At 42.6% G+C, this 23,278-nt stretch overlaps 1 protein-coding gene across 5 annotated transcripts in view; it reads left to right on the plus strand.

The window, feature by feature from the left end:
• Positions 1 to 23,278, plus strand: part of Ap2b1 (adaptor related protein complex 2 subunit beta 1) — a 110,829-nt gene that overhangs the window by 83,798 nt on the left and 3,753 nt on the right. For all 5 annotated transcript variants that reach the window (XR_001196888.3, XR_001196889.3, XM_013118342.3 and 2 more), the window contains 3 exons: positions 12,391 to 12,475; positions 13,318 to 13,404; positions 20,705 to 20,859. Coding sequence is in view for 3 of the 5 variants with exons in the window: in XM_013118342.3 (XP_012973796.1) it covers positions 12,391 to 12,475; positions 13,318 to 13,404; positions 20,705 to 20,859 (327 nt within the window). In the remaining 2 variants the exon portion in view is untranslated. The remainder of the gene's footprint in view (positions 1 to 12,390; positions 12,476 to 13,317; positions 13,405 to 20,704; positions 20,860 to 23,278) is intronic.

Below are 23,278 nucleotides of genomic sequence, written 5' to 3' on the forward strand. Positions count from 1 at the left end.
TCATACTGTACTGACAATGGTTGGGGTTTGAGTATTTGCAGGAATACTATCAGTGTTTATTAATCCTGAAATTCTCAGGTCTATCTTCATAAAATTCCATAAAAAAAGGATAGCTACTTGAAGTGAAATATGCCTTCCTTTTGTGTCTCTGTAGGCACCAAGTGTGGATTTTACAGAATAAGTTTCTTTCAGAATCAAGGTACACAGAGTGAAAATCATGGAGCATGTAACGAAAATGTCCTGATTCTGAACTCATTTTCCCTTTCATTTATGTTTTTGTATTGTTTTGAGATAAATTTTGCTTGTGTTGCCCAGTCTAGCCTTGAACTTACAGTCCTACTGTAGCATCCTGAGTAGCTGGAGTTACAGGTGCACACCACACCTGGCTTTGCTTTCCCTTGTATTCCATTTCAGGAAAGCCTACTTTAAGGGAAAGCATTGATAGAGTTTGTCAGTCTAAACCCAGTTAGAAACGGGGTTGCTGGTGAATATCATTGGAATCTATTATAGTTAAAAACTAAGAAAAATATTGACCAGTCGTTTTTAGAAGATGTCTGAATGAACAGCGGTGGTCCTTGCTCAGTAATAGCTTTTGTTTTCAGGAACCATTGAAGGAATTGGAGGGTAAATACTCAGAATCTGTTGTTTTGCTGATGTGTCTGCCCCTTCTGTGTACAACCTGCTTCCCTGGTGGACTACCTAAAGATAGCATCTGTGCTCAGTGACCTGTCCTCTCTAGCATCTCAACAGCCATGTCTTCCTTTTGTCCACATAAGGTTAGATAGCATACAGGCAGTACATAGGCACAACTGTGACTCTAGTTCTTTTCCAGTTTGCTGCTAATGAAGTTTTTATGCTGTTACTAGGGCTTCTACAGCATCCTAGTCTAGGATTTGCGGTGTTACTTTAACTGATACAGTTCTGCCTTCATTATCTTAGAACATGGTACAGTTTATATTAAATGTGTTTTAAGTTTTTTTTATATTATTTATTTTATGTATACATGTGTGATGTGGGAGTCTGTGACCTTCACAGCAGACAGAGTAACAAATCTGCCAGAATCAAGAAGGCAGTTTGATTCAACATAATTCAGTAGCCAGTATTGGTTCAAACTTTAGGAGTCTGACCCTGAGTAGTTTATTTTAGACATATTTAAGCACAGCACAATTTGGTGAAAACTTTTCTGGTGATAATTATCTCAATTCCATGTGCAAAATAAAGTGTACATAATTCCTGAGGGTTAGGGTTAAGCTAAATAAAGATCAGACGGAGATGTGACACTTTCCATAAAGACAGGTTCCGTAGATTGACCAAGAAAAACAAGTTCATGATAAGGTTTGGGGAGGACCCAGTATGGCCACACACCTAGCACAGAGGTCACCATGCTATTAACCCTGTCTGTTCCCAACCTTCTGGGTAGGTAGCAGCTTATGCATCCTTTGCTTTGAAGGAACAATTCTGTGTGTTTAACATTCCAGAGTCCCCAAGTGCTCAGCTGTGAACACAAGTAACTCTGTGCCTCCTACAGTATGAGTGTGCACATGGTTCGAGGGGCAGTCAGAAAACAGTTTGCACAAGGTGGTTATTTCCTTTTACCTGTTGGCACTGGACATTTAACTCAGGTTGTGTCCTTACTCACTGAGCCATCTGCTAGCCCCTATTTTAACAGCAGTAGGAGGTATAGCCTAATGGTAGAACTCTTGCCCAGTGTGTATAAAGCCCCTGGATTCAATTCCTTGAACCTCAAAATAATAAGGAAAGTTTAATAATAAGCTCTCACAGCAGGCAGCAGCCAATGAATTTCCTTCCTTTGAGTATTTATTAGTCTCTGAATATTAATGTTCTGATGCTTAAGATGTGACAGCTGCGGGCTCTCCCACTCCTGGCAAGGAACATATAGCTGTTGTGGAAAGGGAAAAGAGTGATGCCTGTGGTTGTATTTGTTGATTAGGGTTTGCAGAGCTGCTTAAGGCAACAGTTTAGTATCTGGAGGGTTGGAAAGATGGCTCAGTGGTTAACACTTGCTGCTCTTTCAGAGGACCCAGATTCAGTTCTCAGCACCCACATGGAAGCTCACAACAGTCCATAACCCCCAGTTCTAGGGTTGTTTAGGGTTGTTGATTAGGGTTTGCAGAGCTGCTTAAGGCAACAGTTTAGTATCTGGAGGGTTGGAAAGATGGCTCAGTGGTTAACACTTGCTGCTCTTTCAGAGGACCCAGATTCAGTTCTCAGCACCCACATGGAAGCTCACAACAGTCCATAACCCCCAGTTCTAGGGAATCTGATGCCCCCTTCTGGCTTCCTTGAACATCAGGCACCCAAATGGTATACATACATGCATGCAGACAAAACACTCACACTCATAGAATATAAGTAAAAATGAAATTATTGATGGCTAGTTTTGGTACCTGATACTATATAAAGGGATTCTACTGACAACTAACTAGAGGAAGAAAAAAGTGAAGGTTTATAATAATGGTATCTGGATAGCCACTGGATTGGTCAATATAGTATAACAGGTTAGTCATATTTTTGGCAGAAAGGAATCACATATACACTGTCACTTCCTGGTTTACTTTCCTACTGTAAAACAGTTTTTTTTTAAATGAGGACAGTGGGGCTGGGTATATAGCTTAGTGGTGGAGCCCAAGGCCCTGGGTTTAATCCTCAGCACCACAGGGATGTGGAACGATGCTACCTGGAACAAGAGCAAAACTGTGTATCTTGACCCTTACAAGTTCCTTGTAAGGCATGCAGCTCCTAGGAATGAGCCTGCTGTGGTGAACGTTGCTTGGCTGTTGTTCAACCTTTAAATCTCAGACAGAAAGAACATGCATTCATAATTATCTTAGAAGAGAAGCTGAGGTCCTGACGGTAGGCTGCAGGACCTCGTGTGTCCTAACCACGTTCTTCTGTCCCCTTACCTCATTGACTTCATCTGTTCCTCCACCCTTTTCTCTGCTGTAGGGCTGGCAGCAGGTCCACTGCTACCTTGAAGCATTTAAATTGGCCATTTTCTGGAGTGTGCCCTCCCAATTCTACCTGCATGGCTTATGTACTTCTATCAGGCCTCTATGTAGCAAGCTTTCTTGTCAGACTGTCTTTGGACAGCCAACCTGAAAATAATGACCCTGAGACTTATTATGAAAGCTTGGTCTCAGCTTAAGCTTGTTCTCAACTAGCTCTTACGACTTAATTAACCCTTTTTTTTTTTAATCTATGTTCTGCCACTCTCGGTTACCTCTTAGCACGGCATATCCGACTTGCTCCAAGTGTGCTGGCAAAATCCTGTACCTCTCTTCTTCCCAGGTTTCTCTTTCTCCTAGGAAATCCTGTCTATTTTCTCTTGCCTACATATAGGCCATTCAGCTGTTTATTAAACCAATCACAGTGACACATCTTCACATAGCGTACACATATATTCTGCAACACCTCTGCTAAAATGCTATCTTTTAAGTAAGGTCTCGCTCTGCCCCTTCCCCAGTTTATCTTAACCCTTTTTTCTTCCTGTACTACTTACCACATTTTAAATACATTTTTCACCCTTCCTTCCTTCGTGACTCTAACTAGAGCAAACTGTTGAAAAGCAGCAGTTACTGCTCCCTCCCCACATTCCTAAGACCTCAGTGCCTATACCCAAACAACACAGTAAGTAGAGAGTAAATATTTGTTACTGGATAAGCCTTTTTTTTCCATTTAGAAACATCAGATTCCTCTAGTTCTTAAACAATACCCAGAGATACCAGCTCTTCATCTTGGCAGGGTATCCCTTGTTATAGCCTCTGCCTGCTGTTGCTCGGGGTCTGAGCCTTTTCCTAGGTGGGGGTGATCTCAAGCCTAAATTTAGTCTCAGATCAACAATCACAGATTTGTTTCCATGGGAGGGAATGGAGAAGGAACTGTTGCTTTAGGACATGTTATGCATCCTAAGATTGGAGCTAAGGACACAAATAGGGCGTCTTCCTCTAACATTTGGAGAATTTTACGTCACTAACCTATGCCTATACTTCTTAAGAATAAAATCAAACTGCCAGCCTTAAATTATTCGACTGTGTCTTAAGAGTCCAAAACTACTTTAGTATTTCTAGAGTAAATTTGGAGCTCAAGCTCAGAGTAAATGAAAAAGTTAAAGGATGCTCTCAAAGTGCCTTGGGGAAACCAAAATCATTTAGATATCTGACAGGAAATACAGTTGAACAAGTCGTTTTCACTGAGAGACCAGAAGGCAGCTTGCTTGACTTTTCATAACCCCGATAAATGCAAAGATGTATGTGAGAGAGACGTAAACGGAGAGGTAGGGGACTGTGAATAGAAAAAGGTAAACTGGTGATGGTCACTCATGCCTATAGTCCTGGTACTCAGAAGACTGAAGCAGTTGAGAGGCTCTGAAATTCAATAAAAATAAAAGGACATGGTTGTTCATTTTATCTGGTTATACATTTATTTACTTTAAGGATTTGATTGGCTTTTAAAGATTTCAAAGCTGGGTATGGTGGCATGCTTTTAATCCCAGCATTCAGGAAGCAGAGGCAGGGGGAATCAGCATGAGTTTGAAGTCAGTCGGGTCTACATAGTAAGTTCCAGGACAGTTAGGACTTAAAAGAAAAGTTTCTTCAGATAACTTTCAAACAGTCTGGCATTTGCCTTTAAAAGAGAAATTCTGATCCACATTTTCTTTGCGTGCAATCCAAAAGTTTACTTTGATAGAAATAGGTGTGATAATAAATTAAGAGATAAGAGATGTAGGATTTGGAATTTCTAAGATGAGCTTGACTTTGGGAAACCGTTGTCCCCTGTGTGAGTTTGGCCTGTTCCCTGCATTTCAGAGCGCTTCCGTGATGACTGGAGGTTGGCGGTAAGAGTTGCCGATGGCTGAGTGATTAATAGTGCTTGCTCTAGTCCTTCAGAGAGCCAGAGTTCGGTTCCTAGCACCCTCCTCCAGGCCCTACCATCACCTGTATGCATGTGCATATAAACACATCAGTAAAAATTTAAGATCAGTAGTCCTAATGGCTGCTATGCTTTGGGCTTCTTTCATAGATGGCCTTGAATTCATTCTTGTGTGTCCTTGCCCAAGTCAGAATTCTGATAGTTAAATCTCTTTTTGAAACCTATGTCTATCTATCTACTCTACAACCTTAATCTACTCTTTGGTATTTTAGAATTCAATATATATATTCTCTCCCGTGGTCTAAATGACTTGAGAGTGTTTTTGAGAATAGATTAAGTAGCTCTCATGGCCAATGAGGACTACATGAATCACTCTTCTGCTTTACCTCCTCTTAAAACAGGGCCTACTAAAGTGATTGGCTTCTAGGAATTTGTTGTATTTTTAAATATCAGTAGTAATTTGAACTACTTGAGGATTGTGAGTTTTAGGAGTCATAGGGAGTGGTGTCTGTTCAAAGCTTCCATTTCTGTCAAAACTACAAGTACTAAAATGCATGCTATTGTAATTCATTGATCAGCAGGCTTTGAAAAGGAAGACAACATTTGAATTAAGGTACAAGACAGTTTTGGCATTGACTAGGGAGAAGAAAGTTGTGGGTCAGTTGAACTCGTACAGCTAACCGAAAAGGCCATTTCTTCTTGAGTCTCAGATGACAGATATCACACTTAGAAATCTGTGCCATTAAAAACCTGTCACTCGAGTCATTCCCCTGGGATCTGTTGACTAGGTTGTATGGTACTTCAGAAACACATCTGAATCATCATTCCTCAGAGAACTGGAAATGGTTGCGTCACTGCTTGGTCCTAACTTGGACCAGTCTGCAAATAATCTTTCCAAAAGCTAAATTGAGAAGAGGAATAAAAAGAAAAAATATTCTTCAGAGACTCGGAAAGGTCACATGTGACGTCATGAAGAGTAAATGAGATAATCTCAAAGGTGAGCCCTGTACAGCTCGACTTGTTTCTGTTGTGGCAGTGCCTCCTTGGCTACCTGTGGTGAGAGGTGTCGCAAGAGGCCTCATTTGCCAGAGTTCAGGCTGAGTTCATGTCAGACCTTTTTATAGTACTTTTAAATGCACTGGAACACAGTTAGAATATTAATTTAGACTGCTCAAAGTCTCCAGCTGTGCCACCATAAAGAGGCCGCAGCTACTGCAGCAGGCCCCCTACACTATGGAAAGAAAGTAATTGCTGGGTGCAGGCTGAAGCTGACAAGCTACTCTTTCCCCAGCAGCCCCTGAAAGTACCTTTAAAAAACATTATTATGGTTATTAAGCATTTTTAGCTCACTTTTGTGTTTCAGAGTGCCTTATAATAATCATTTCTATTTGTTTTTCCTGTTGATGTCCCCAAGAAGGCAGGTTCATACTGTTAGGGCCACATGTTGCATATGGTATATATGCCAGAAGAAGACAAACCTCTCCTTATACCATTTGTGGCCTGCTTGGGCAGTCTTGAAACAGTAGCTGAAGTGGGCATTCTGTTCTTTTCTCACTGACCCCATTTTTTTTTCAACTGGGAATGTGAATATTGTGAGTTTTGTGTTCCTTTTAACTGCAATTTACAGTAAGAAATATACTTTATATCATTTGCACTTACGCAGGTGAAATGGAGATTAAATATTACTGTTTATGAGCTACGCAGTGTTATTCTCTGTTTTGCTTCTTGTATTTTCTTAAGGCATGGCCTTGCTATGTAGCCCAAGCTGGCCGCCTGTCTGTGATCCTCCTGCTCGTACCTCTTAGGGACTGAGATTACAGGCATGCTTCATGCCTGGCTTATATATGTTTCCGAGACAGAGTTTCTCTGTAACAGTCCTGGAACTCACTGTGCAGACCAGGGTGACCTCACTCACAGAGATCTGCCTGCCTCTCCCTCCTAAGTGCTGAGATTAAGGGCGTGAGCCACCACTTCTTGGCCTTATAATCTTCTTATATAGCACCTACGCTCATATGGATACTGAGAACCCTGTAGTAAACAAAAGACAAGAATTTCTTCATATAATTCAATCAAGCCAACAAATAAGTGTTAAAAAGAAAAATGAAAAGTATGAGGGATAGGAAAGAGGACAATTAAAAAATAAGCAAAAACAAGGATCTAGGTGTGGTTCTTGGGATTGGAGGGGGATGATTTGTTACTATCATAATATAGGTCTGGAGACCCACCTGCCTGAGCAGATGAACTGTGACTAACACAGAGCCCTGAGGAAGCAGTAAACCGTGCAGATGTCAGGAGGAAGACTATTCCATGGAAAAAACAGCAAGTGCAAAAGTACAGAGTTGGAAGGTGTGGGCCGTGTGCAGAGAACAGCCGCGTGTCTGGAATTGCAAGGGGAAGCCATCACAGGGCGAATGGGGACCAACTGTAGGCAGTTGTGTCTGAGTGAGATGGAAATCCATTGTAAGTTTGAGCAGAGAGGTACTTGGCCAGCCGACCTACATTGTGAAATCCTCTGACTACCACATTGAGAATAAACTGGGGAGGCTAAATGTTGTGAAGGAGAGTTGCAGGCAGATGAGGGGAGACAAGTGCAGAAATAGGAAGATGCTGAAAGTTCTCTCTGTTCATTTATTGAGTTTGAAATAGTCGGGGCTGGAGAGAGCTCCGTGGTGAAGAGTGCAGTCTGCTCTTCCAGAAGACCCAATTTTGATTCCCAGCCCGTGTCAGGTGGCTCACCTCCTGTAACTCCAGTTCTAGGGAATCAATGCCTCTGGCCACCATGAGCACCCACATAAATGTGCACAAAACCACACACAGACACACTTACATAATGGTTTAAATTATCCTTAAAAACAATGATACCAGAAGGTGGGCTTAAATAGTGATCCCAGCACTTGGGAAGCAGAGATGAGAGGTAATAGCTAGCCTGGGCTACATAATTAGACCCACTATCTTATAAAAACGTTTTTGTTTTTTAAATTGTAATAGTTTCTGCCTATCTCTCCAGAAGTCAGAGGTAGGGGGGCTAGGGGTTCTGGCTCAGCCTGAGCCACACAACAAGATTCTGTCTTTAAAACAATGAAGGCCCGGGTGTAGCTCAGTCTTAGAGTACTTGCTTAGCATTTGGAAGGCCCTAGATTCAACATCTAGCATCCTAAAGAAAAGGAAGTGGGAGAGGAAAAACCTGAGAAGATAGGATCTTGGAGAAGGCTCAGCAGTTAAGAGTACTTGTTGCTCTTGGAAAGGACCCGGGGTTCAGTTCCCAGCACCCACATGGTGACTCACAGCCATTTGTAACTCAAGTTATAGGCAATCCAGCTCCCTCTTCTGACTTCTGCAGGCGCCAGACATTCACCTGTGCAGACATGCATACAGGTGAAGCACCATACATGGGATTTTATCAGAGAGGGGAACAGGTTCTCTTCCTACTCAAGATGGTTGGCACATCTGTGGAGCGTCCCCCTTGCTTTTTTGTTTCTGTTTTTTCCGACAGGGGCTCACTATATATACTTGGCTGGCCTGGAACTCACTCTGTAGACCAGGCTGATCTCAGATTCAGAGATCTTTCTGCCTCTGCCTTCTAGGTGCTGGGATTAAAGGTGTGTACCAGCATGCCTGGCTAGTGTCTAGCATTCTTTTTTTTGTTTGTTTGTTTTGTTTTGTTTTGTTTTTTTCAAGGCAGGCTTTCTCTGTGGAACAGCCCTGGCTGTCCTGGTACTTGCTCGTAGACCAGGCTGACCTTGGACTCACCGAGATCTGCCTGCCTCTGCCTCCCGAGTGCTGGGACTAAAGGTGTGTGCTACCATCTCCTGGGGTATTTAGCATTCTTTAGGGTGCAGTCTGCTACCTGAAAGTGCTAGATAGTATTTAGTCTCTGATTTCAAACTGATAGCCACCACCATCATCTCACCCCCAACCCTGGACCTCATTGAGAGTCTGCGTTCCTGAGATTTTACTATGGTTTTGTTACACATATACTTGAAGTGTAAAGGAGGGAAACAAGTGAACAAACCAGTGTATTGGTCCATTTGAGTAATGACCTCATCTTAACTTCACCCAACAAGTGTTGATCGAACTGGACAGTTTGAACGAGATGCCCCTGCATTGTCAGCTAACTGTGACGGTGGCCTATTAAATAAGCATATTCTGCACTGTAATAGTCGTGTGTACACTGGACACTGTGAGAGGGCTTAGAACTGTCTGAAAACTTAAGACTGAACTGAGTCTTACAGTTAGATGAGTAAAGCAAAGCAGCAAGAACAGCGTGTGGAAAATGCAGAGCTGTGAGTTTCCATATTGGGGGACAAGAGGTAATTTGGATATGGCTGAGGTGATGGAAATAGCCCAGAAAGGTAGACAAGAGACAATCTGTGGGAGCATCGATTCCTGAAATGTAGGCACTTCTACCCAGCGGTAAGTTTGAAAACTGCAAAATACAGATTTTTGAAAGCTAACATGAAAAAGATTAAAACATTTTCCCAGCAAGTAAACCTGTGCAGTTGCTCCTAAAAGATGGCCTCTCACCAATTCACAGTAGAGTCTTGGTTAGCTTGAGCAAACAGTTTGCCAGTACGCGTTTTGAAACTCTGATCCCAATGTAGCATAGTAGTAATAATAAAATCTTGGATAATCCAATGTGGTTGGCCCTAATTATAAAAATAATCTCAATAAAAAATCAAACCAGGAGATGGGGATAGTGAAGGTGGTTTTTATTGTCATGCATTCACCATTGTGCTTGAGCTAGACAGCATTCTGTGTGCTTAACAAATATGAGCTCATTTATGACAGCCCTGTGAATATGCTTCTGATCTTCTTGTGGACAGGAAATTAATCTAAATACTGTTTGCCCTAAGTCACACAACAAGCAGATGTCAGGGTTAGAATTTGAAATCTGTTATTCTGACTCCCCAGACCCTGCCAGCACTGTCTGCTGCCTTTAATTAAAGTATCTGCTTTACAGAATTAGTGTAGGGCAGACGTTTGGGGCAGTCTTCGGAAAGATGAGAGCCTTGTGATGTGTGTCAGAGGGACAGAGGGCTCCTGGCTTTCATGTGTTTATGAGGTCCAGACAGTAAGCAATTGGTTTAGCCTGCCGACCTCAAGGAACATCCATGGCCTTACGTTGCTGTCAGGCTGTGATAGGAATAGCAATCTCAGGACAAATGTTTATGAACTCAAACAGCCTTCTTTGAGAGCTGCTGTAAATTAGTGGTCTTTCTAGATGCCGTTTCCAGAGGCAAAGGTAGTCATTCTCATATAAAGTGGATCCCTCGTGTCCATTGTGAAAAACCTGTCAAGGTGGCTCTGATAGAAGCCTTTGGTGAAGAATCCCTATCTCCTGGGGAGATAAGCACTATATTTTCTCTATTTTTAGTGTTACTGCAAGTGCTTGGAGTATGGTGAACACCCATAAATCTTTAAACTGGCACATTGTGAGATCTGACTGCTTTATATTCAAAGATGATTGTAATAATAGTCATTAGTATTCATGGAACCCTCATGTGATCAGCCGTCTCCACTTCCCCAGTTTCACTTGTAAATGCCAGGGACTGTCGTGAGGTCTTCTTGAGGCCCTAATTTGAGGAAAGAGTTTCCTTTTCTGAAATTGTGAGCCCAGAGGCCCACAACTTTAAGTCTCTGAAGGTAGTGCTTCAGTGCACCGTAGCGACACCACATCTCTTTGCTGACATTAATTACTCTGCTTAACCTACCAGGCTCAGTCTCTGAGAATCAGGCTGTGTGGTGTAGGTCAGGAACGTCTATGCTTGGGAATTGGAAGGTTAGAAGCACAGCTTACCAAGAAAGCAATTGAAGGAATTCTGAGAGATCAGAGAGATGTGTCAAGGAGGCAGACCCAGATAATGATGGAGGAGGAAGCCACAGTGCTAGTTAAGTTCAGAACAATGAGTTGCGAAGAAATGTAAGTACTGCAGTTTCAGAAAGGACTTTCTTCAATCCCTTAGCCCCAGTTTTGGTGAAGACACAGCTGTGTAGTTTAGGTAGAAAAGTGGGGGAGGATGGATGGGCCAGTGCCTCAATCAGCCCACATCAGAGAAGCTTCTTGGAATAGATGGGAATTAACACAGAAACCCACAACTAGACAATATGTAGAGTGAGATACTTCAGAACACTCAGTTTTAAATGGGATCCCCCTCCCCTCAAGGACCAGGGATTCAAGCTGGGCTTTAATCCCAGCACTCTCTATCCCAGATCTCTGTGAGTTCGAGGCCAGCCTGGTCTACAGAATAAGTTCCAGGAGAGGCTTCAAAGCTACACAGAGAGATCCTGTCTTGAAAACAACAACAATAAAATGATAATAATAAAGGATCAGGGATCCGAAGGTAATGGATGAGTCCAAGGAAACAATGTTTTCCAGACACACAGGACTGATGTATGTAAGAACTCACAGAGACTGTAGTATAATGGACAAGACCTGCACAGGTTCAAGCCAAATAGGGTCCCAGCACTCAGGAGAAAGTGGGTGCAGAGTTCCATTCTAACCACGAGGTGTCTACAAGGGAAAATTGGTTTTCTTCAATGGAGTGTCATTGGGTGTGTCAGCCACACTCTAGGGCAGACCCAAACACAGGAGTACTTAGGACATATAAACAACTCTGGTGTTTTTTGTGGGCTTTTTGTTTCATTTTGCTTTGTTTTGGCTTGTTTTATTTTCTGGGGAGCTCTCAGCCAACGGAAGACCCTGTGTCAAAGGAAGTAGATAGTGTTTTTGAATATGGTACCCAGAAGTCATCCTCTGACCTCTGCACAGTCATCATAGTATCCATGTACACATACAAGCACTCAGAATTTTTTTTAAGATTTATTTATCACACATACAGTGTTCTGCCTACATGGCAGAAGAGGGTACCAGATTGAATTGTAGATGGTTGTGAGCCACCATGTGGTTGCTGGAAATTAAACTCAGGATCCCCGGAAGAGCAGTCAGTGCTCTTAACCTCTGAGCCATCTCTCTAGCCCCACGCACTCAGAACTTTAGTTTTTTGTTTTATTTTGTTTTAAGTTGGAAAGACAAAACTTCAGGGATTATTCTTTGTCTAGAATGATTCTCAGCCTCACTAATGTTGTGACCCTTTACCACAGTTCCTCATGTTGTGGTGACCCCCCACCATAAAATTACTTTATTGCTATTTCAAAACTGTAGTTTTGCTACTGTTATGAGTCATAATGTAAATATCTGATATGCAGAATATCTGATATGCAATCTCTGTGAAAGGGTTGTTCGATCCCTGAAGGGGTTGTGACCCACAGGTTGAGAACCACTGGTCTAGAGGGTATACCATAGACCGTCTTCCTGAAGAAAGGTCATAGTTAGGTGTCAGTGAGTGAGAACAGATGTGCTTTGCATAGATGGGCTGGTGTGTGTTGATTGGGAGGCCTACACTGACTGAAATAGGAAGTAGATTTCTAGTCACACACCTGTTCTCCTCCTACCTGGCTCCTTATTGATGTCCACATTTTTCCGTTTTGCTTTCCTGCCAGGTGGCTGTTAAAAACAATATTGATGTCTTCTACTTCAGCTGCCTCATCCCACTCAATGTGCTTTTTGTAGAAGATGGCAAAATGGGTAAGTGTGTCCTCCTGTCCTGCTAAATATACCTTTGGCCATCGTCTGAATGGTAGGCATAACATAGCGCTAGAATACAGATATTCTAAAGCACCAATAAATAATTGGTCATTGGTCATTTGTCAGTCGCTGTTTTTACTCTGCAATCCCAAATCCCAGAGCCACTTACTTGACTGACCCAGCCACCCCACACACAGGTGAGAGGGTTAGGGACAGCTGTGAACTCAGTCTTTGCCAGTTATTATCTGTATGATTGTGGGCAAGATGCTTGGCCCCTCTTGTTTTGTTTTCTACCTTTGCAAAATGGAAGTCTGTTTTTTTTTTTAATGAATTAGTGAGATAGCATGTAAATTTAGCACTGCTGGACACCGAGTTCAAACTAAGATAAGAATTCAGTAATTTGTAATAAACCATTAGTCTTCTGTCCTACCCCAAGGTAGCTTTGGCTTTTCCCTTTCCTTACTTAAGAAACTGCCATCCAACCCAGTATAGTGTAGTGGGGCACCCTTTTAATTCCAGCACTCAGAGACAGAGGCAAGTGGATCTCTGAGTTCCAGGACAGCCAGGACTACACAGAGAAACCCTGTCTGGAAAAAAGAAAGATCACAAGATGTGCCCAAAGTCACCCAAATAGAAACACAAAGAGCCCAAACTAAACTCTTACATGCCAACTTTTTTCCAGTGTCTATTAGTTGAGTCAATAAGGGCCTACTATACAGCACCATTGCAAATCAAAAACTTTGCTCCGATCCTAGCCTGCTCCTAGCATGTCAAAGGAAAGCTGGTGGAAACATCAGGAAACAGAATACTGACATACCACTTTTCTCCCCTTCGCCATACAGAACGCCAGGTCTTCCTTGCAACATGGAAGGATATTCCCAATGAAAATGAACTTCAGTTTCAGATTAAGGAGTGTCACTTAAATGCTGGTAAGTAATAACTCTTGATTCATTTTCATCTTAGTAAGTCAAATTAAATGTTTAAAACTATACTTTCCTGTCCCCATTTCTTTCTGAATTTAGCATAATTCTGGTGGATAACATGTTAAATACATTACTTTGCAAATCTCTCTTAAATACTTGCCATGTTATCCAGACATGATGGCACACACCTGTAACCCAAAAACTCAGGAGGCTAAGGCAAGAGGATTACAAATTCCAGGTCAGTCTGGGTTATCTAATGAGCCTATCTCTTTTTAAAAACACACACATGACGGCGTTGGTGGCTCACACCTTTAATCCCAGCACTCGGGAGGCAGAGGCAGAGGCAAGCAAATCTCTGTGAATTCAAGGCCAGCCTGGTCTACAGAGTGAGTTCCAGGACAGCCTCCAAAACAATACAGAGAAACCCCGTCTCGAAAAACAAAACAAAACAAAAAAACCACACACACATATAAGCAATACGCCCAGGCATAACAGTGCATGTTTTTAATTCCAGCACCACTTGAGTCAGAGACTGGTAGATCTCAGGAATTCAAAGCCAGCCTGGATGTACATAGTGAGTCCCAGACCAGCCAGCACTATATAGTGAGACCTTCTCTCTCTTTCTCAAAACAAACAAACAAACAAACAAACAAACAAACAACCCCCCCCAAAAGAAACCAAAAAAAGAAAACCACTGGATATTATGAATTCCAAGATTTAAGGCACTAAGTTACCTACAAGTTACAAGATTTAAAAGATAGAAACTAAAAAATAAAAAATAAAAGATAGAAACTAGCCCTAACTTTTAGAAGACCCTAGGTTTGCTCTCAGTACTGCAAAATGTAGAAAAATCTGAAAGAAACAAACCATGAACCATATAACTGGCACATGTGCTATACTAGTCCTTCAGTAGCAGAAGTAAATGTCAATCATATTACTTAAATATCCTCAGCATCCAGTAAAGTGGTACTTGAGGATAGCCACCCTCCTCAGGATTGAAAAACTATGTCATCTCTCAGATCAATGTTTAGCATTGGAGGAAAGGATCTGAGAGCCTGTATTTAGAATTCTATTTATAAATAAAGCTTGTATCACAGTTGATTAAAACCTAGCTGGTAACCTTTACTGTTCTCTTTCATACAACAATAATAATCTTTTAAGACACCATTAATCCCTAAACCCTTTTGTGGTTAGTAAAAAACAAAAAGAGGTAATACAAAAGGAGAGACAACAGCAACTGTCCATCCTGGGGCTTTGTTTCACTGGAATGTTTGCTGTTCAGAATGCTGGCTTTTGTAGCAGCCTTCCTTCTCCTGCTCAGCACTTTCCTCATGCACCCCTCTCTTCCTCCTCTGTACCGTGGTGGTCCTCCTTAAGGACTTTCAACTTACTGCCATTCTCCCTTGCGGTTAGAGCAGAGCGCTGAGAAAGGAGACAGTATGCAGTACAGAAAGACAAAAAGGCTCCCACTGCCTCATCGTTCCAACTTTCTGGTTTTAATTTTAAGGTTTTGGATTTCTGCATCGTATTAGTCTTCTGTGTTCAGACAGATCTTTATATGTAGGGCTTTTGAAATCCAAATATTATCAGCATCTTCCTGGGCTGGCTCTCAAATGTGCTGATCCAGTTGGGCCGCCAAGACATTCTGGAGGCTAAATGCCTGCTTGAAGCTTCAGACATAAAAGACGGCCTGGCACCCATTGAGCGTAGACACTTCAGACAGAGCTGGCTGTGAAAAGGGTTGCCTCACATCTCCTCTGCCCCTGGAGACTGTGTGAGGAGAGACTTTCATGGTTTCCTTTTGTGGGTTTTTAAGTGGCTGGCTGAAGTTCTCCGGTCAGTTACAGTGAACCGTATTTGGTGAGCACAGCTCTCCACAGAAGGAACTGTTTCTCAGGAAGTAGGAAACCTTGGCTGTAGAATCCATGGTGCTGGTGGCAAAACCCAGAGTGTGCCCCATTGAAAACCAGCCTCTACACTCTGTACCACAGACTTGACTCTGGGTTAACCACCATCCTGTGGTAGCTGGTCCAACAGTGTATACCTGGGAACACCTGTCTGTTAATAAAAGGTAGGGAAGTTTCCCTGTAGTGATTAAAGTTAGGAAATGCAGCATATGGCATGCCTGTGTATTCACCCACTGAAAGCTCTGATAAGTCCTACATTAGAAAAACCTATCTGACCCAGTGGTAAGCAAATATATTTGCTTGCAGAACCACAGATCACAAGTGCTTGCTTCTAACATCTGGTGGAACACCACTGTTCCTTCCCTACGGAGAGTGGGAAATAACTAGAGCAATTGGGAAGCAGTTTTGGTTTGAGGGGTCCTGTGTGAAAAACATGTACTTGCACGGAGAAATAGTCTGTCCTGCCAAAATACTAGAAAGAAAAGAATACATACTGCACCGAAGTGTGGCCCTTCTCTCAGGGAGGCTGTTTCCTCCGATGTAGTCCTCACAGCTTGGCCTCACGCCAGTTCCTCCTGTGTATGTGTTCCAAATGCTGTTGACCGGTTTCCTGGTGGCATGCATTGTAGCAGTGGGCACATGGAGCATAAAGAAAAGCAGTCAGTTTGTCTTCAGCTGCCCAAGGCCATTTCCCATGCTGAATCACTGCCAATCTTGCAAGACCACTCTCTTCAGCTAATCTCTCCTGAGGTATGGAATGCCTTGGCCTTTACATTTCCTCCCAGTCGTGAGGACTCTATTAACAGGAGCCTTTAGGTTTGGTGCCTTCTGATTCAACACCCTGTGTCTAGCTCAGAGCTAAAAATACCATCCTTTCCAGCTGATCTTCCCTAATGACAATAGCACCAACACTTAAAATAGACCTTCTGTGCTGGCGAAGACATGTGACAGATGGAAAGAACACTCTAGGCCACAGGAAGTCACAGCCTTGACGGACTCACCAACTTAGCAGTGAGCTTTGCTATTCCTGATCCATTTCCAGAGAAGAAAGAAACCCTCTGCAAGTCTTAATCAGACCTTAATAAAGATGTCTGTGGTGTGGGTGGTGATGGTATTGCTATTTGTGGTAAATACTAGAAAAATTTAGGTTAAAAAGGCACCAACGGACAAGCCTCCTATTTCCCAACCACAAACATTTCTACAGGTGTCTTTTTTTCTTTTTCCTTTTCTTTTTTCTCTTTTCTTTCTTTCTTTTTTTTTTTAATTTTATTAATTTTATTTTAAGACAGGATCTCACTATCTGTAGACCAGGTTGGCCTCAAACTCAGAGATCCGCCTGCCTCTGCCTCCTGAGTGCTAGGATTAAAGGCATGTGCCACCTCTGCCCAGCCATATTTTACTTTTTACCTATCTTTGGGGTTGTTACATATCTTGAAACATTGCCTTAAGTGTAGGGGTGAGCCCACAATACTGTCGACGCCCATTGTGGGCTCACGCCTACACTTAAGTACACAAGAGGTAGATGCATTTCCATCCATATCTAAAAGGGGTACTTGTGGCAAGCAGTTTTGCAAGCAAGCCTGTTGTTTGTTTACTATACTCAAGAAAGCTCAAACACCTGGTCTGTGTCTTCACTTGTCTGGCACTGTGTAGAAAGAGCTATTTCTTTAGGCATGGGCACTAAGTGAGAATGAGTTAGATTTCTGTTTTATTGTGGCTTTCCCATGCTTTACAACATTTCAAGAATGGAAACTTCTAGTTGGCACTTTACTATAGGGTTTTTTTTCCCCAAAATGATTTTTCCAGTCATTTTCAGCAGTCTTTTTCTGCAATGTCCTTTTCACATGAGCAGTTTTGAACTTGCTAATCAATGCCTCAAAAGGGACCAAATGCAGGTTTCCACCATCCATTTTGTATTCCTTCTTTACTCTTATTGTTGACAACATTGTGACATTAACTAAAGAAGAAAGCTGAGAAAAGGAAAACCACACCCACATCTTTCAAGAGCCCAAACACCCAGATCCACAAAGAAAATGGATGAGAAGAAATGACAGCTTGAAGCAAGTACAATCATATATGACCAGTATCCTACTTTGGGATAGATCTCAGTATCCCCTCATTCTCACAATCTCATAACGTCCAGGTTCTGTTCTTTATGCCAATAGTTGAAGTACAGAAAATAAAGTGTGATATTTTAAGAAGTCTATTCCAGTGTGACTGGAAGCTGCCTGACAACTGGCTCTCACTACATCTTTTCCTGCCTCAGCCTCCTGGGTAGAGGTTGAGGTGTGCATCATAGCATTTGCCACCTCTGGTAAACTTAGCAGAGTTATAAGTATCCTTCAGTCCTTAAATCCTCAAGCTCAAACCTAAAACTTCAGTGTTAGGTCCTTGTCTGATACATGCAAGTCCCTGGGTTCAGTGTGTCACACTGCAAAATTAAATTTAAAAATAGGTGGATGTGGTAACTTGTATCTGTAATCCCAGCATTAGGGAGGTGGGGACAGATCACTGCAAGCTGGAAGCCAGCCTGGTTTACACAGGGTATATAATGAACACCGCCCCTCCAAAAAAAAAACCAAACAAATACCTTAAATATTAACAATATGGTTTAAATAAACAAAAAAATAAAAGTTGACTCATAAGTACTTTATTATAGAACCTTCCTTCCATTCAGCCTTCCAATAGAAGTCACAGTGTATCCATCCATTTAGCATGAGCAGAGACCCGTTCCTTCTCTGTCATCTGTTTCACACATGGTGAGATCACAAAAAGCCGTCTACAGGCATCTGGGCCTCGATACATGGATAAAAAGAATGTAGACCTATGCAACAAGACTATTCAACAAAACATCTGCCTTTCTGGAAAATAGGCAGGCACCTTGAAAGTTAGGGAAAGCTTTTACAACTTAAAGTAAGTCTCTGTATTTTAAAGACAGTCCTTTCAAAAAGCATTAGCCAAACTCCAGCTGGAAATGTTGCTTAGCAACCCATCAAGTTGCAAGAACTTCACTGTAGGAACCAGAGTGACAGCAAGAGCTGTCTCCCCGACTACGAGATGATTGCAGTGTTTATTGAGGCTCCCTCCTCCATCAGTATTACATAGAACTTTTGTCTGGGATAAAGCCCCTCCCTCCCTCCTTACTTATTTTATGGATGTGGGTGTTTTGCCTGCATGTAAGTCCGTGCACCACATGCATGCCTGGTGACCTCAGAGACCAGAAGAGGGCATCAGATTTCCTAGACCAGCAGTTCTCAACATGTGGGCCACCACCCCTTTGGGAGTCAAATGACCTTTTCACAGGGGTGGCATATTATATATCCTACACATCAGATATTTATATTAAAACTCATAACAGTACAGTATCAAAATTATAATTATGATGTAGCAACAAAATAAATGGCAGGGTGGTGTTGGCACATGCCTTTAATCCCAACACTTGGGAGGCAGAAGCAGGCAGATCTCTGAGTTAGAGGCTAGCCTGGTCTACAGAGCTGGTTCAGGGCAGATGGGGCTACACAAAGAAACCCTGTCTCAAACCAAGAGGGAAAGGGAGGGGGAGAGGAGGACAGGGAGGGAGGAAGGAGATTTTATGGTAGGGGGTCACTACTGTATAAAAGAGGGCAACATTACATAGGTTGAAAACAACTGTCATAGACAGGTTTGAACTGGGGGGAATCCAGGTCATCTGGCAGAGCAGCCAGTGTTCTTCGCTACTGAGCCTTCTTTGCAGCCCCTAAACCACTTCTTAAGTTGTTACTGCTTTTCTTTGATATTAGTGAAAACTTTATAAATAAACAGCAGTTAAATAATAACTGATAAAATTTCTAATGAATGAGGCCTTAGTGCTGCTGTCCATGGTGCTACTTGACATCTAGAAGCAGCTTCCACCTAAGCAGATGCTTTAACCGTGTGGCATCTCTACCACCTGAGTCAATACAAAATCCAAATAAGTATTTACATGTACTGGTAATGAGTACCTGTTGTGTCCGGATGCTGAGATCTTCTCATTCCCTGGAGTAGAAGGCCACCATGCTTCCTTTTCCTAGAGACACCACAGGAATATAGCAGACCTTTTTGTGAGAGAGTTTAGTTCCTGAACTAGGCTGAGTAATTTGAGTTCTCATCTGAAGCTAACATAATAAGCAGCTAACAAAGAAGCCATGTTTATTCTCTCCCCCTCTCCCTCTGTGCCCCCCCCAGACCAGCCTGGCCTCCGCCTCCGCCTCTGGAGTGCTGACACCTGGCATATCTATTCTTAAAAATTTATCTATCTCTGACTACAATATCTCACATGGAGAAATGACCTTTAATTCTAGAGCATTGTGTCTCTCTGACGCTGTAGTCATGAGAACAAACACCAACCTGTTGTTGCCCTGAGCTAGTGAGTGCAGAGGCATGGCCCTTGTTGCACCTGGGATTTGAGGACCTAACAGCAGTCATTTTACACAGATTTAGTCCTCCTCAGTGTCTTTTATTAAAACACTTTGTTTCCTTGTTTCTTTGAACCCATGATTTTCTCTAGCATCTACAGAATTAATTTGCCTGCCTAAAATAAAAGTATCCAGTTTAATAAATCTGACTTGAAAAGAGAAACCGAGGCCCAAGAAGCTCAGAGTGACCTGGGAAGTGTACTTCTGAGCAGTAATTCCCACACAGCAGTGTCTGTGAGGACTCCCACACAGCAGTGTCTGTGAGGACTCCCACACACTCAGAGCCCTGTACCTGTCTACCATTGTGATACTTGATGTGTCTAGCCTCACCTAGGAGGCAAGCCTCCAGACACACCTGTGAGCAATTACCTAATGAGGTTAGCCTCTGGGCTTGCCTGTATGGGATTATCTGGATTGACTAATTAAAGTGGGAAGATCCACCTTAACTCTGGCACCATTCCTTGGGATTGAGTCCTGGGCTGAATGAAAAGGGAAAGCAAGAGAACACTAGCATTCATTCATCTTTTGCTGAGGGAGGATGCAGTGTTGGTCAGCTGCCACAAGTTCCTGCTGCCCTGACTCCCCACCATGATGTACTGTGAGCCTAAACAAACTCTTCCTTTCTTACTTTGCTTTAGCCAGGGAGTGTTGTCACAGCCACGAGAAGAGCAATTGCTATGAGTACTCAGTTTGTCTTAGTAAACCCTAAGGCCTATCTATTGAGTTCTCTCCTTAGGTAACTCTTAAACCAATGTTAATGCACTTTATCCTGTTTTCTGTCTAATAATATGACAGACAGGCCCTCGTTTTGCCTGCCTGCCTTAGAAGAGCCTCCTAAAATGTGTATGTGATAGAATTCATCAGGGAACGCAGGCATATGTGATGGCTCACAAGAATGTCAGAGAAGGAAATACATGTGTCTGAGATTTTAACACAAGTCTCTAAGTTTTGGATCTCTATTTCTAGACACAGTTTCCAGCAAGCTGCAGAACAACAATGTCTACACTATTGCCAAGAGAAATGTGGAAGGCCAAGACATGCTGTACCAGTCCCTGAAGCTCACCAATGGCATTTGGATTTTGGCTGAGCTACGGATCCAACCAGGAAACCCCAATTATACGGTAAGGCCTTTCCCAGAATGTGTGAATAGATTAGAGTAAGAAGGTAAGAACCTATACATTTATTTCTTAGTGTCCTGGAACTAGCTCTTGTAGACCAGGTTGGTCTCAAACTCACAGAGATCCGCCTGCCTCTGCCTCCCAAGTGCTGGGATTAAAGGTGTGCGCCACCACCCAGCTAATGCCCAGATTTATTCTAGGCAGTGTCTCAATCTTGTAGCCTAAGTTGGCCTCAAGCATATTACATAGCCCAGGCTATCCTGGGACTCACAGAACTCCTTCTGTCTCAGCCTCCCAGGTCCTGGGGTAAAATGAAAGAGCTTCCTCTGTAGTTTTAAATAATAAATGCATTTCCTTCCGTGCACCCTTTCCTAATCCCAGTTCTCCTGGTGACTATGTTTCCTATGTCTACAGCACCATTTCAATCACTGGAAGCACTTGGCATGGGTCTAATCCATTCTCTAAAGTGGCACTACAGATTTGAGAATCAGATCCATTCCCTGCCCTTCATCCTGTATACCCATTATACTGTTGATAGGGCCTCAACTCAGCATTAAGGAGGAAAAGTATTTGGTTGAACCAGTACCAGTATATGAAAGACTCAGAGACTCCTAGTCTCATAAGAGGAGTTGATAATGTACTTCCCCCAGGCTGATCATTACATTTCATAAAGGAGTATTTAGGCCATGTGGGAGGTACGCTCCTTGTGATCTCAGCGCTTGAGAGGCAGAGGCAGGAGGATTGCTTTAAGTGTCAATCTAACCTGCTTGGGAAAGGAAGGAGAGGGAGGAAAACTGTTTATATCCTATAAAGGTAAGGCCACGTCCCTACACAAGTGAGTCTCCCTGACTTAGTTAAGTATGACAAATGACTCTTCTTGGTAGATCTGGGTGGGCAGTATTCCTGGTTGGTATAGAAGACATATCACATAAGCATGATAGTATTCAAAAACTAAAACCTGGGAAAGGTTTCTTTTCTCCTAGGAGCTATACAAAAATGAAACCTAGGGTTCTTGCTACGTTGAACGAACTTCACCTTTGCTAAGGGAAGGGGTGGGACAAAGAGAGCACCATATTGGCAGAAAGGTACCCACCCTCTTGAGCCTGGGACTAACTCCCCTCAACTGTGTCTCCTTGCTTCTCTCTCTCTCTCTTGAAGAATATATTCTCCCAGTAGAATTTTCCACATTGACAGTGGAGAGGTTATAGGGGAAGAGGTACAAGAGGTACTGAGTCAGTCAGTAAACTGGTTGCTGCACAATCATGAGGAAGACTTCATTCAGGTCACCAGTACCCACATAACAATCTGGGCCTGGGGGATGGAGGGCTGGGTCAGTGGGTAAGATCACTTGCTGAGTTTGCAAGAGTATCCTGGTCTAGTTCCCAACAGCCACATGGTGGTTCATAGTCATCTGTAACTCCAGTTCCAGGGACTCTGACACTGTTTTGGCCTCTGGTGGCACTAGGCACACACATGGTCACATACATACATGTAAGCAAAACACTCATACACATAAAATTTCAAAAATAAATAAAACCTTTTTTAACTTAAAGAAAAAAAGTTGGGTATGGCAGCTTACATTGATCTCAGTGCTGAGGAAGCAGAGACAGGAGGGTCCTGCCATTCCAGGCAAATGGGTGAGCTCCAGGATCAGGGAAGAAACCTTGTCTCAAAAATAAAGTGGAAACTGATGAGGACAACTAGTGTCAGCCCATGACCCTAACTATGTCCATACCTGCACACACTAACATGAACGTCAGCACACAATCAAAAACAAAAAAGGCAATAAGGGTTGTAGACGAGATTCTCAGATAAATTCGGTGGGGGGGGCGCAGATCTAAAGCTACAACTTGTACCCTATCTATATTTTTACATTAGTAGTAGGTTGCTTTGTTTTGTTTACATTTGTCCGAATTTTCTTCATGACTGAACTAGACTAGCAATTTTGCAAATGTCCTGGAGTCTGTAAAAGACCAGTGAGATAGCTCTACAGGGATGCACTAATCCAGTCCTAACTGGATCCCAATCCATGAGACCCACGTGGTGGAAGAGTAAACCAATTCCCTACAAGTTACCTTCTGGTCTCCAAGCATAAGTGCACACATATAAATAAATGTTTCCTAAAATGGCTTTTATTTTATGTGTATGTATACACATTTGTGTGTGTGCAAGTGTGTTCATGTGTGTGTGCATGTGTACATTCGGTAGCCAGAGGTTGGAAGCAGTGTCTTCTTGAGTTACTTTCCACCTTAGTTTTAGACACTGTTTCTCTCTGAGCTCACCATTTTGACTGGAGTGCCTGACCACCACACCACGAGTACCCTGGCGTTCCCACTTCCCCCAACACTGGGATCACAGACGTCTATCATCGTGTCCAGCTTTTTACATTGGTTCTAGGGATCATGTGCTCGTGCTTATATGG

The sequence above is a fragment of the Mesocricetus auratus genome, unplaced genomic scaffold (assembly GCF_017639785.1).
Source record: "Mesocricetus auratus isolate SY011 unplaced genomic scaffold, BCM_Maur_2.0 Super-Scaffold_100007, whole genome shotgun sequence".
NCBI lineage: Eukaryota > Metazoa > Chordata > Mammalia > Rodentia > Cricetidae > Mesocricetus > Mesocricetus auratus.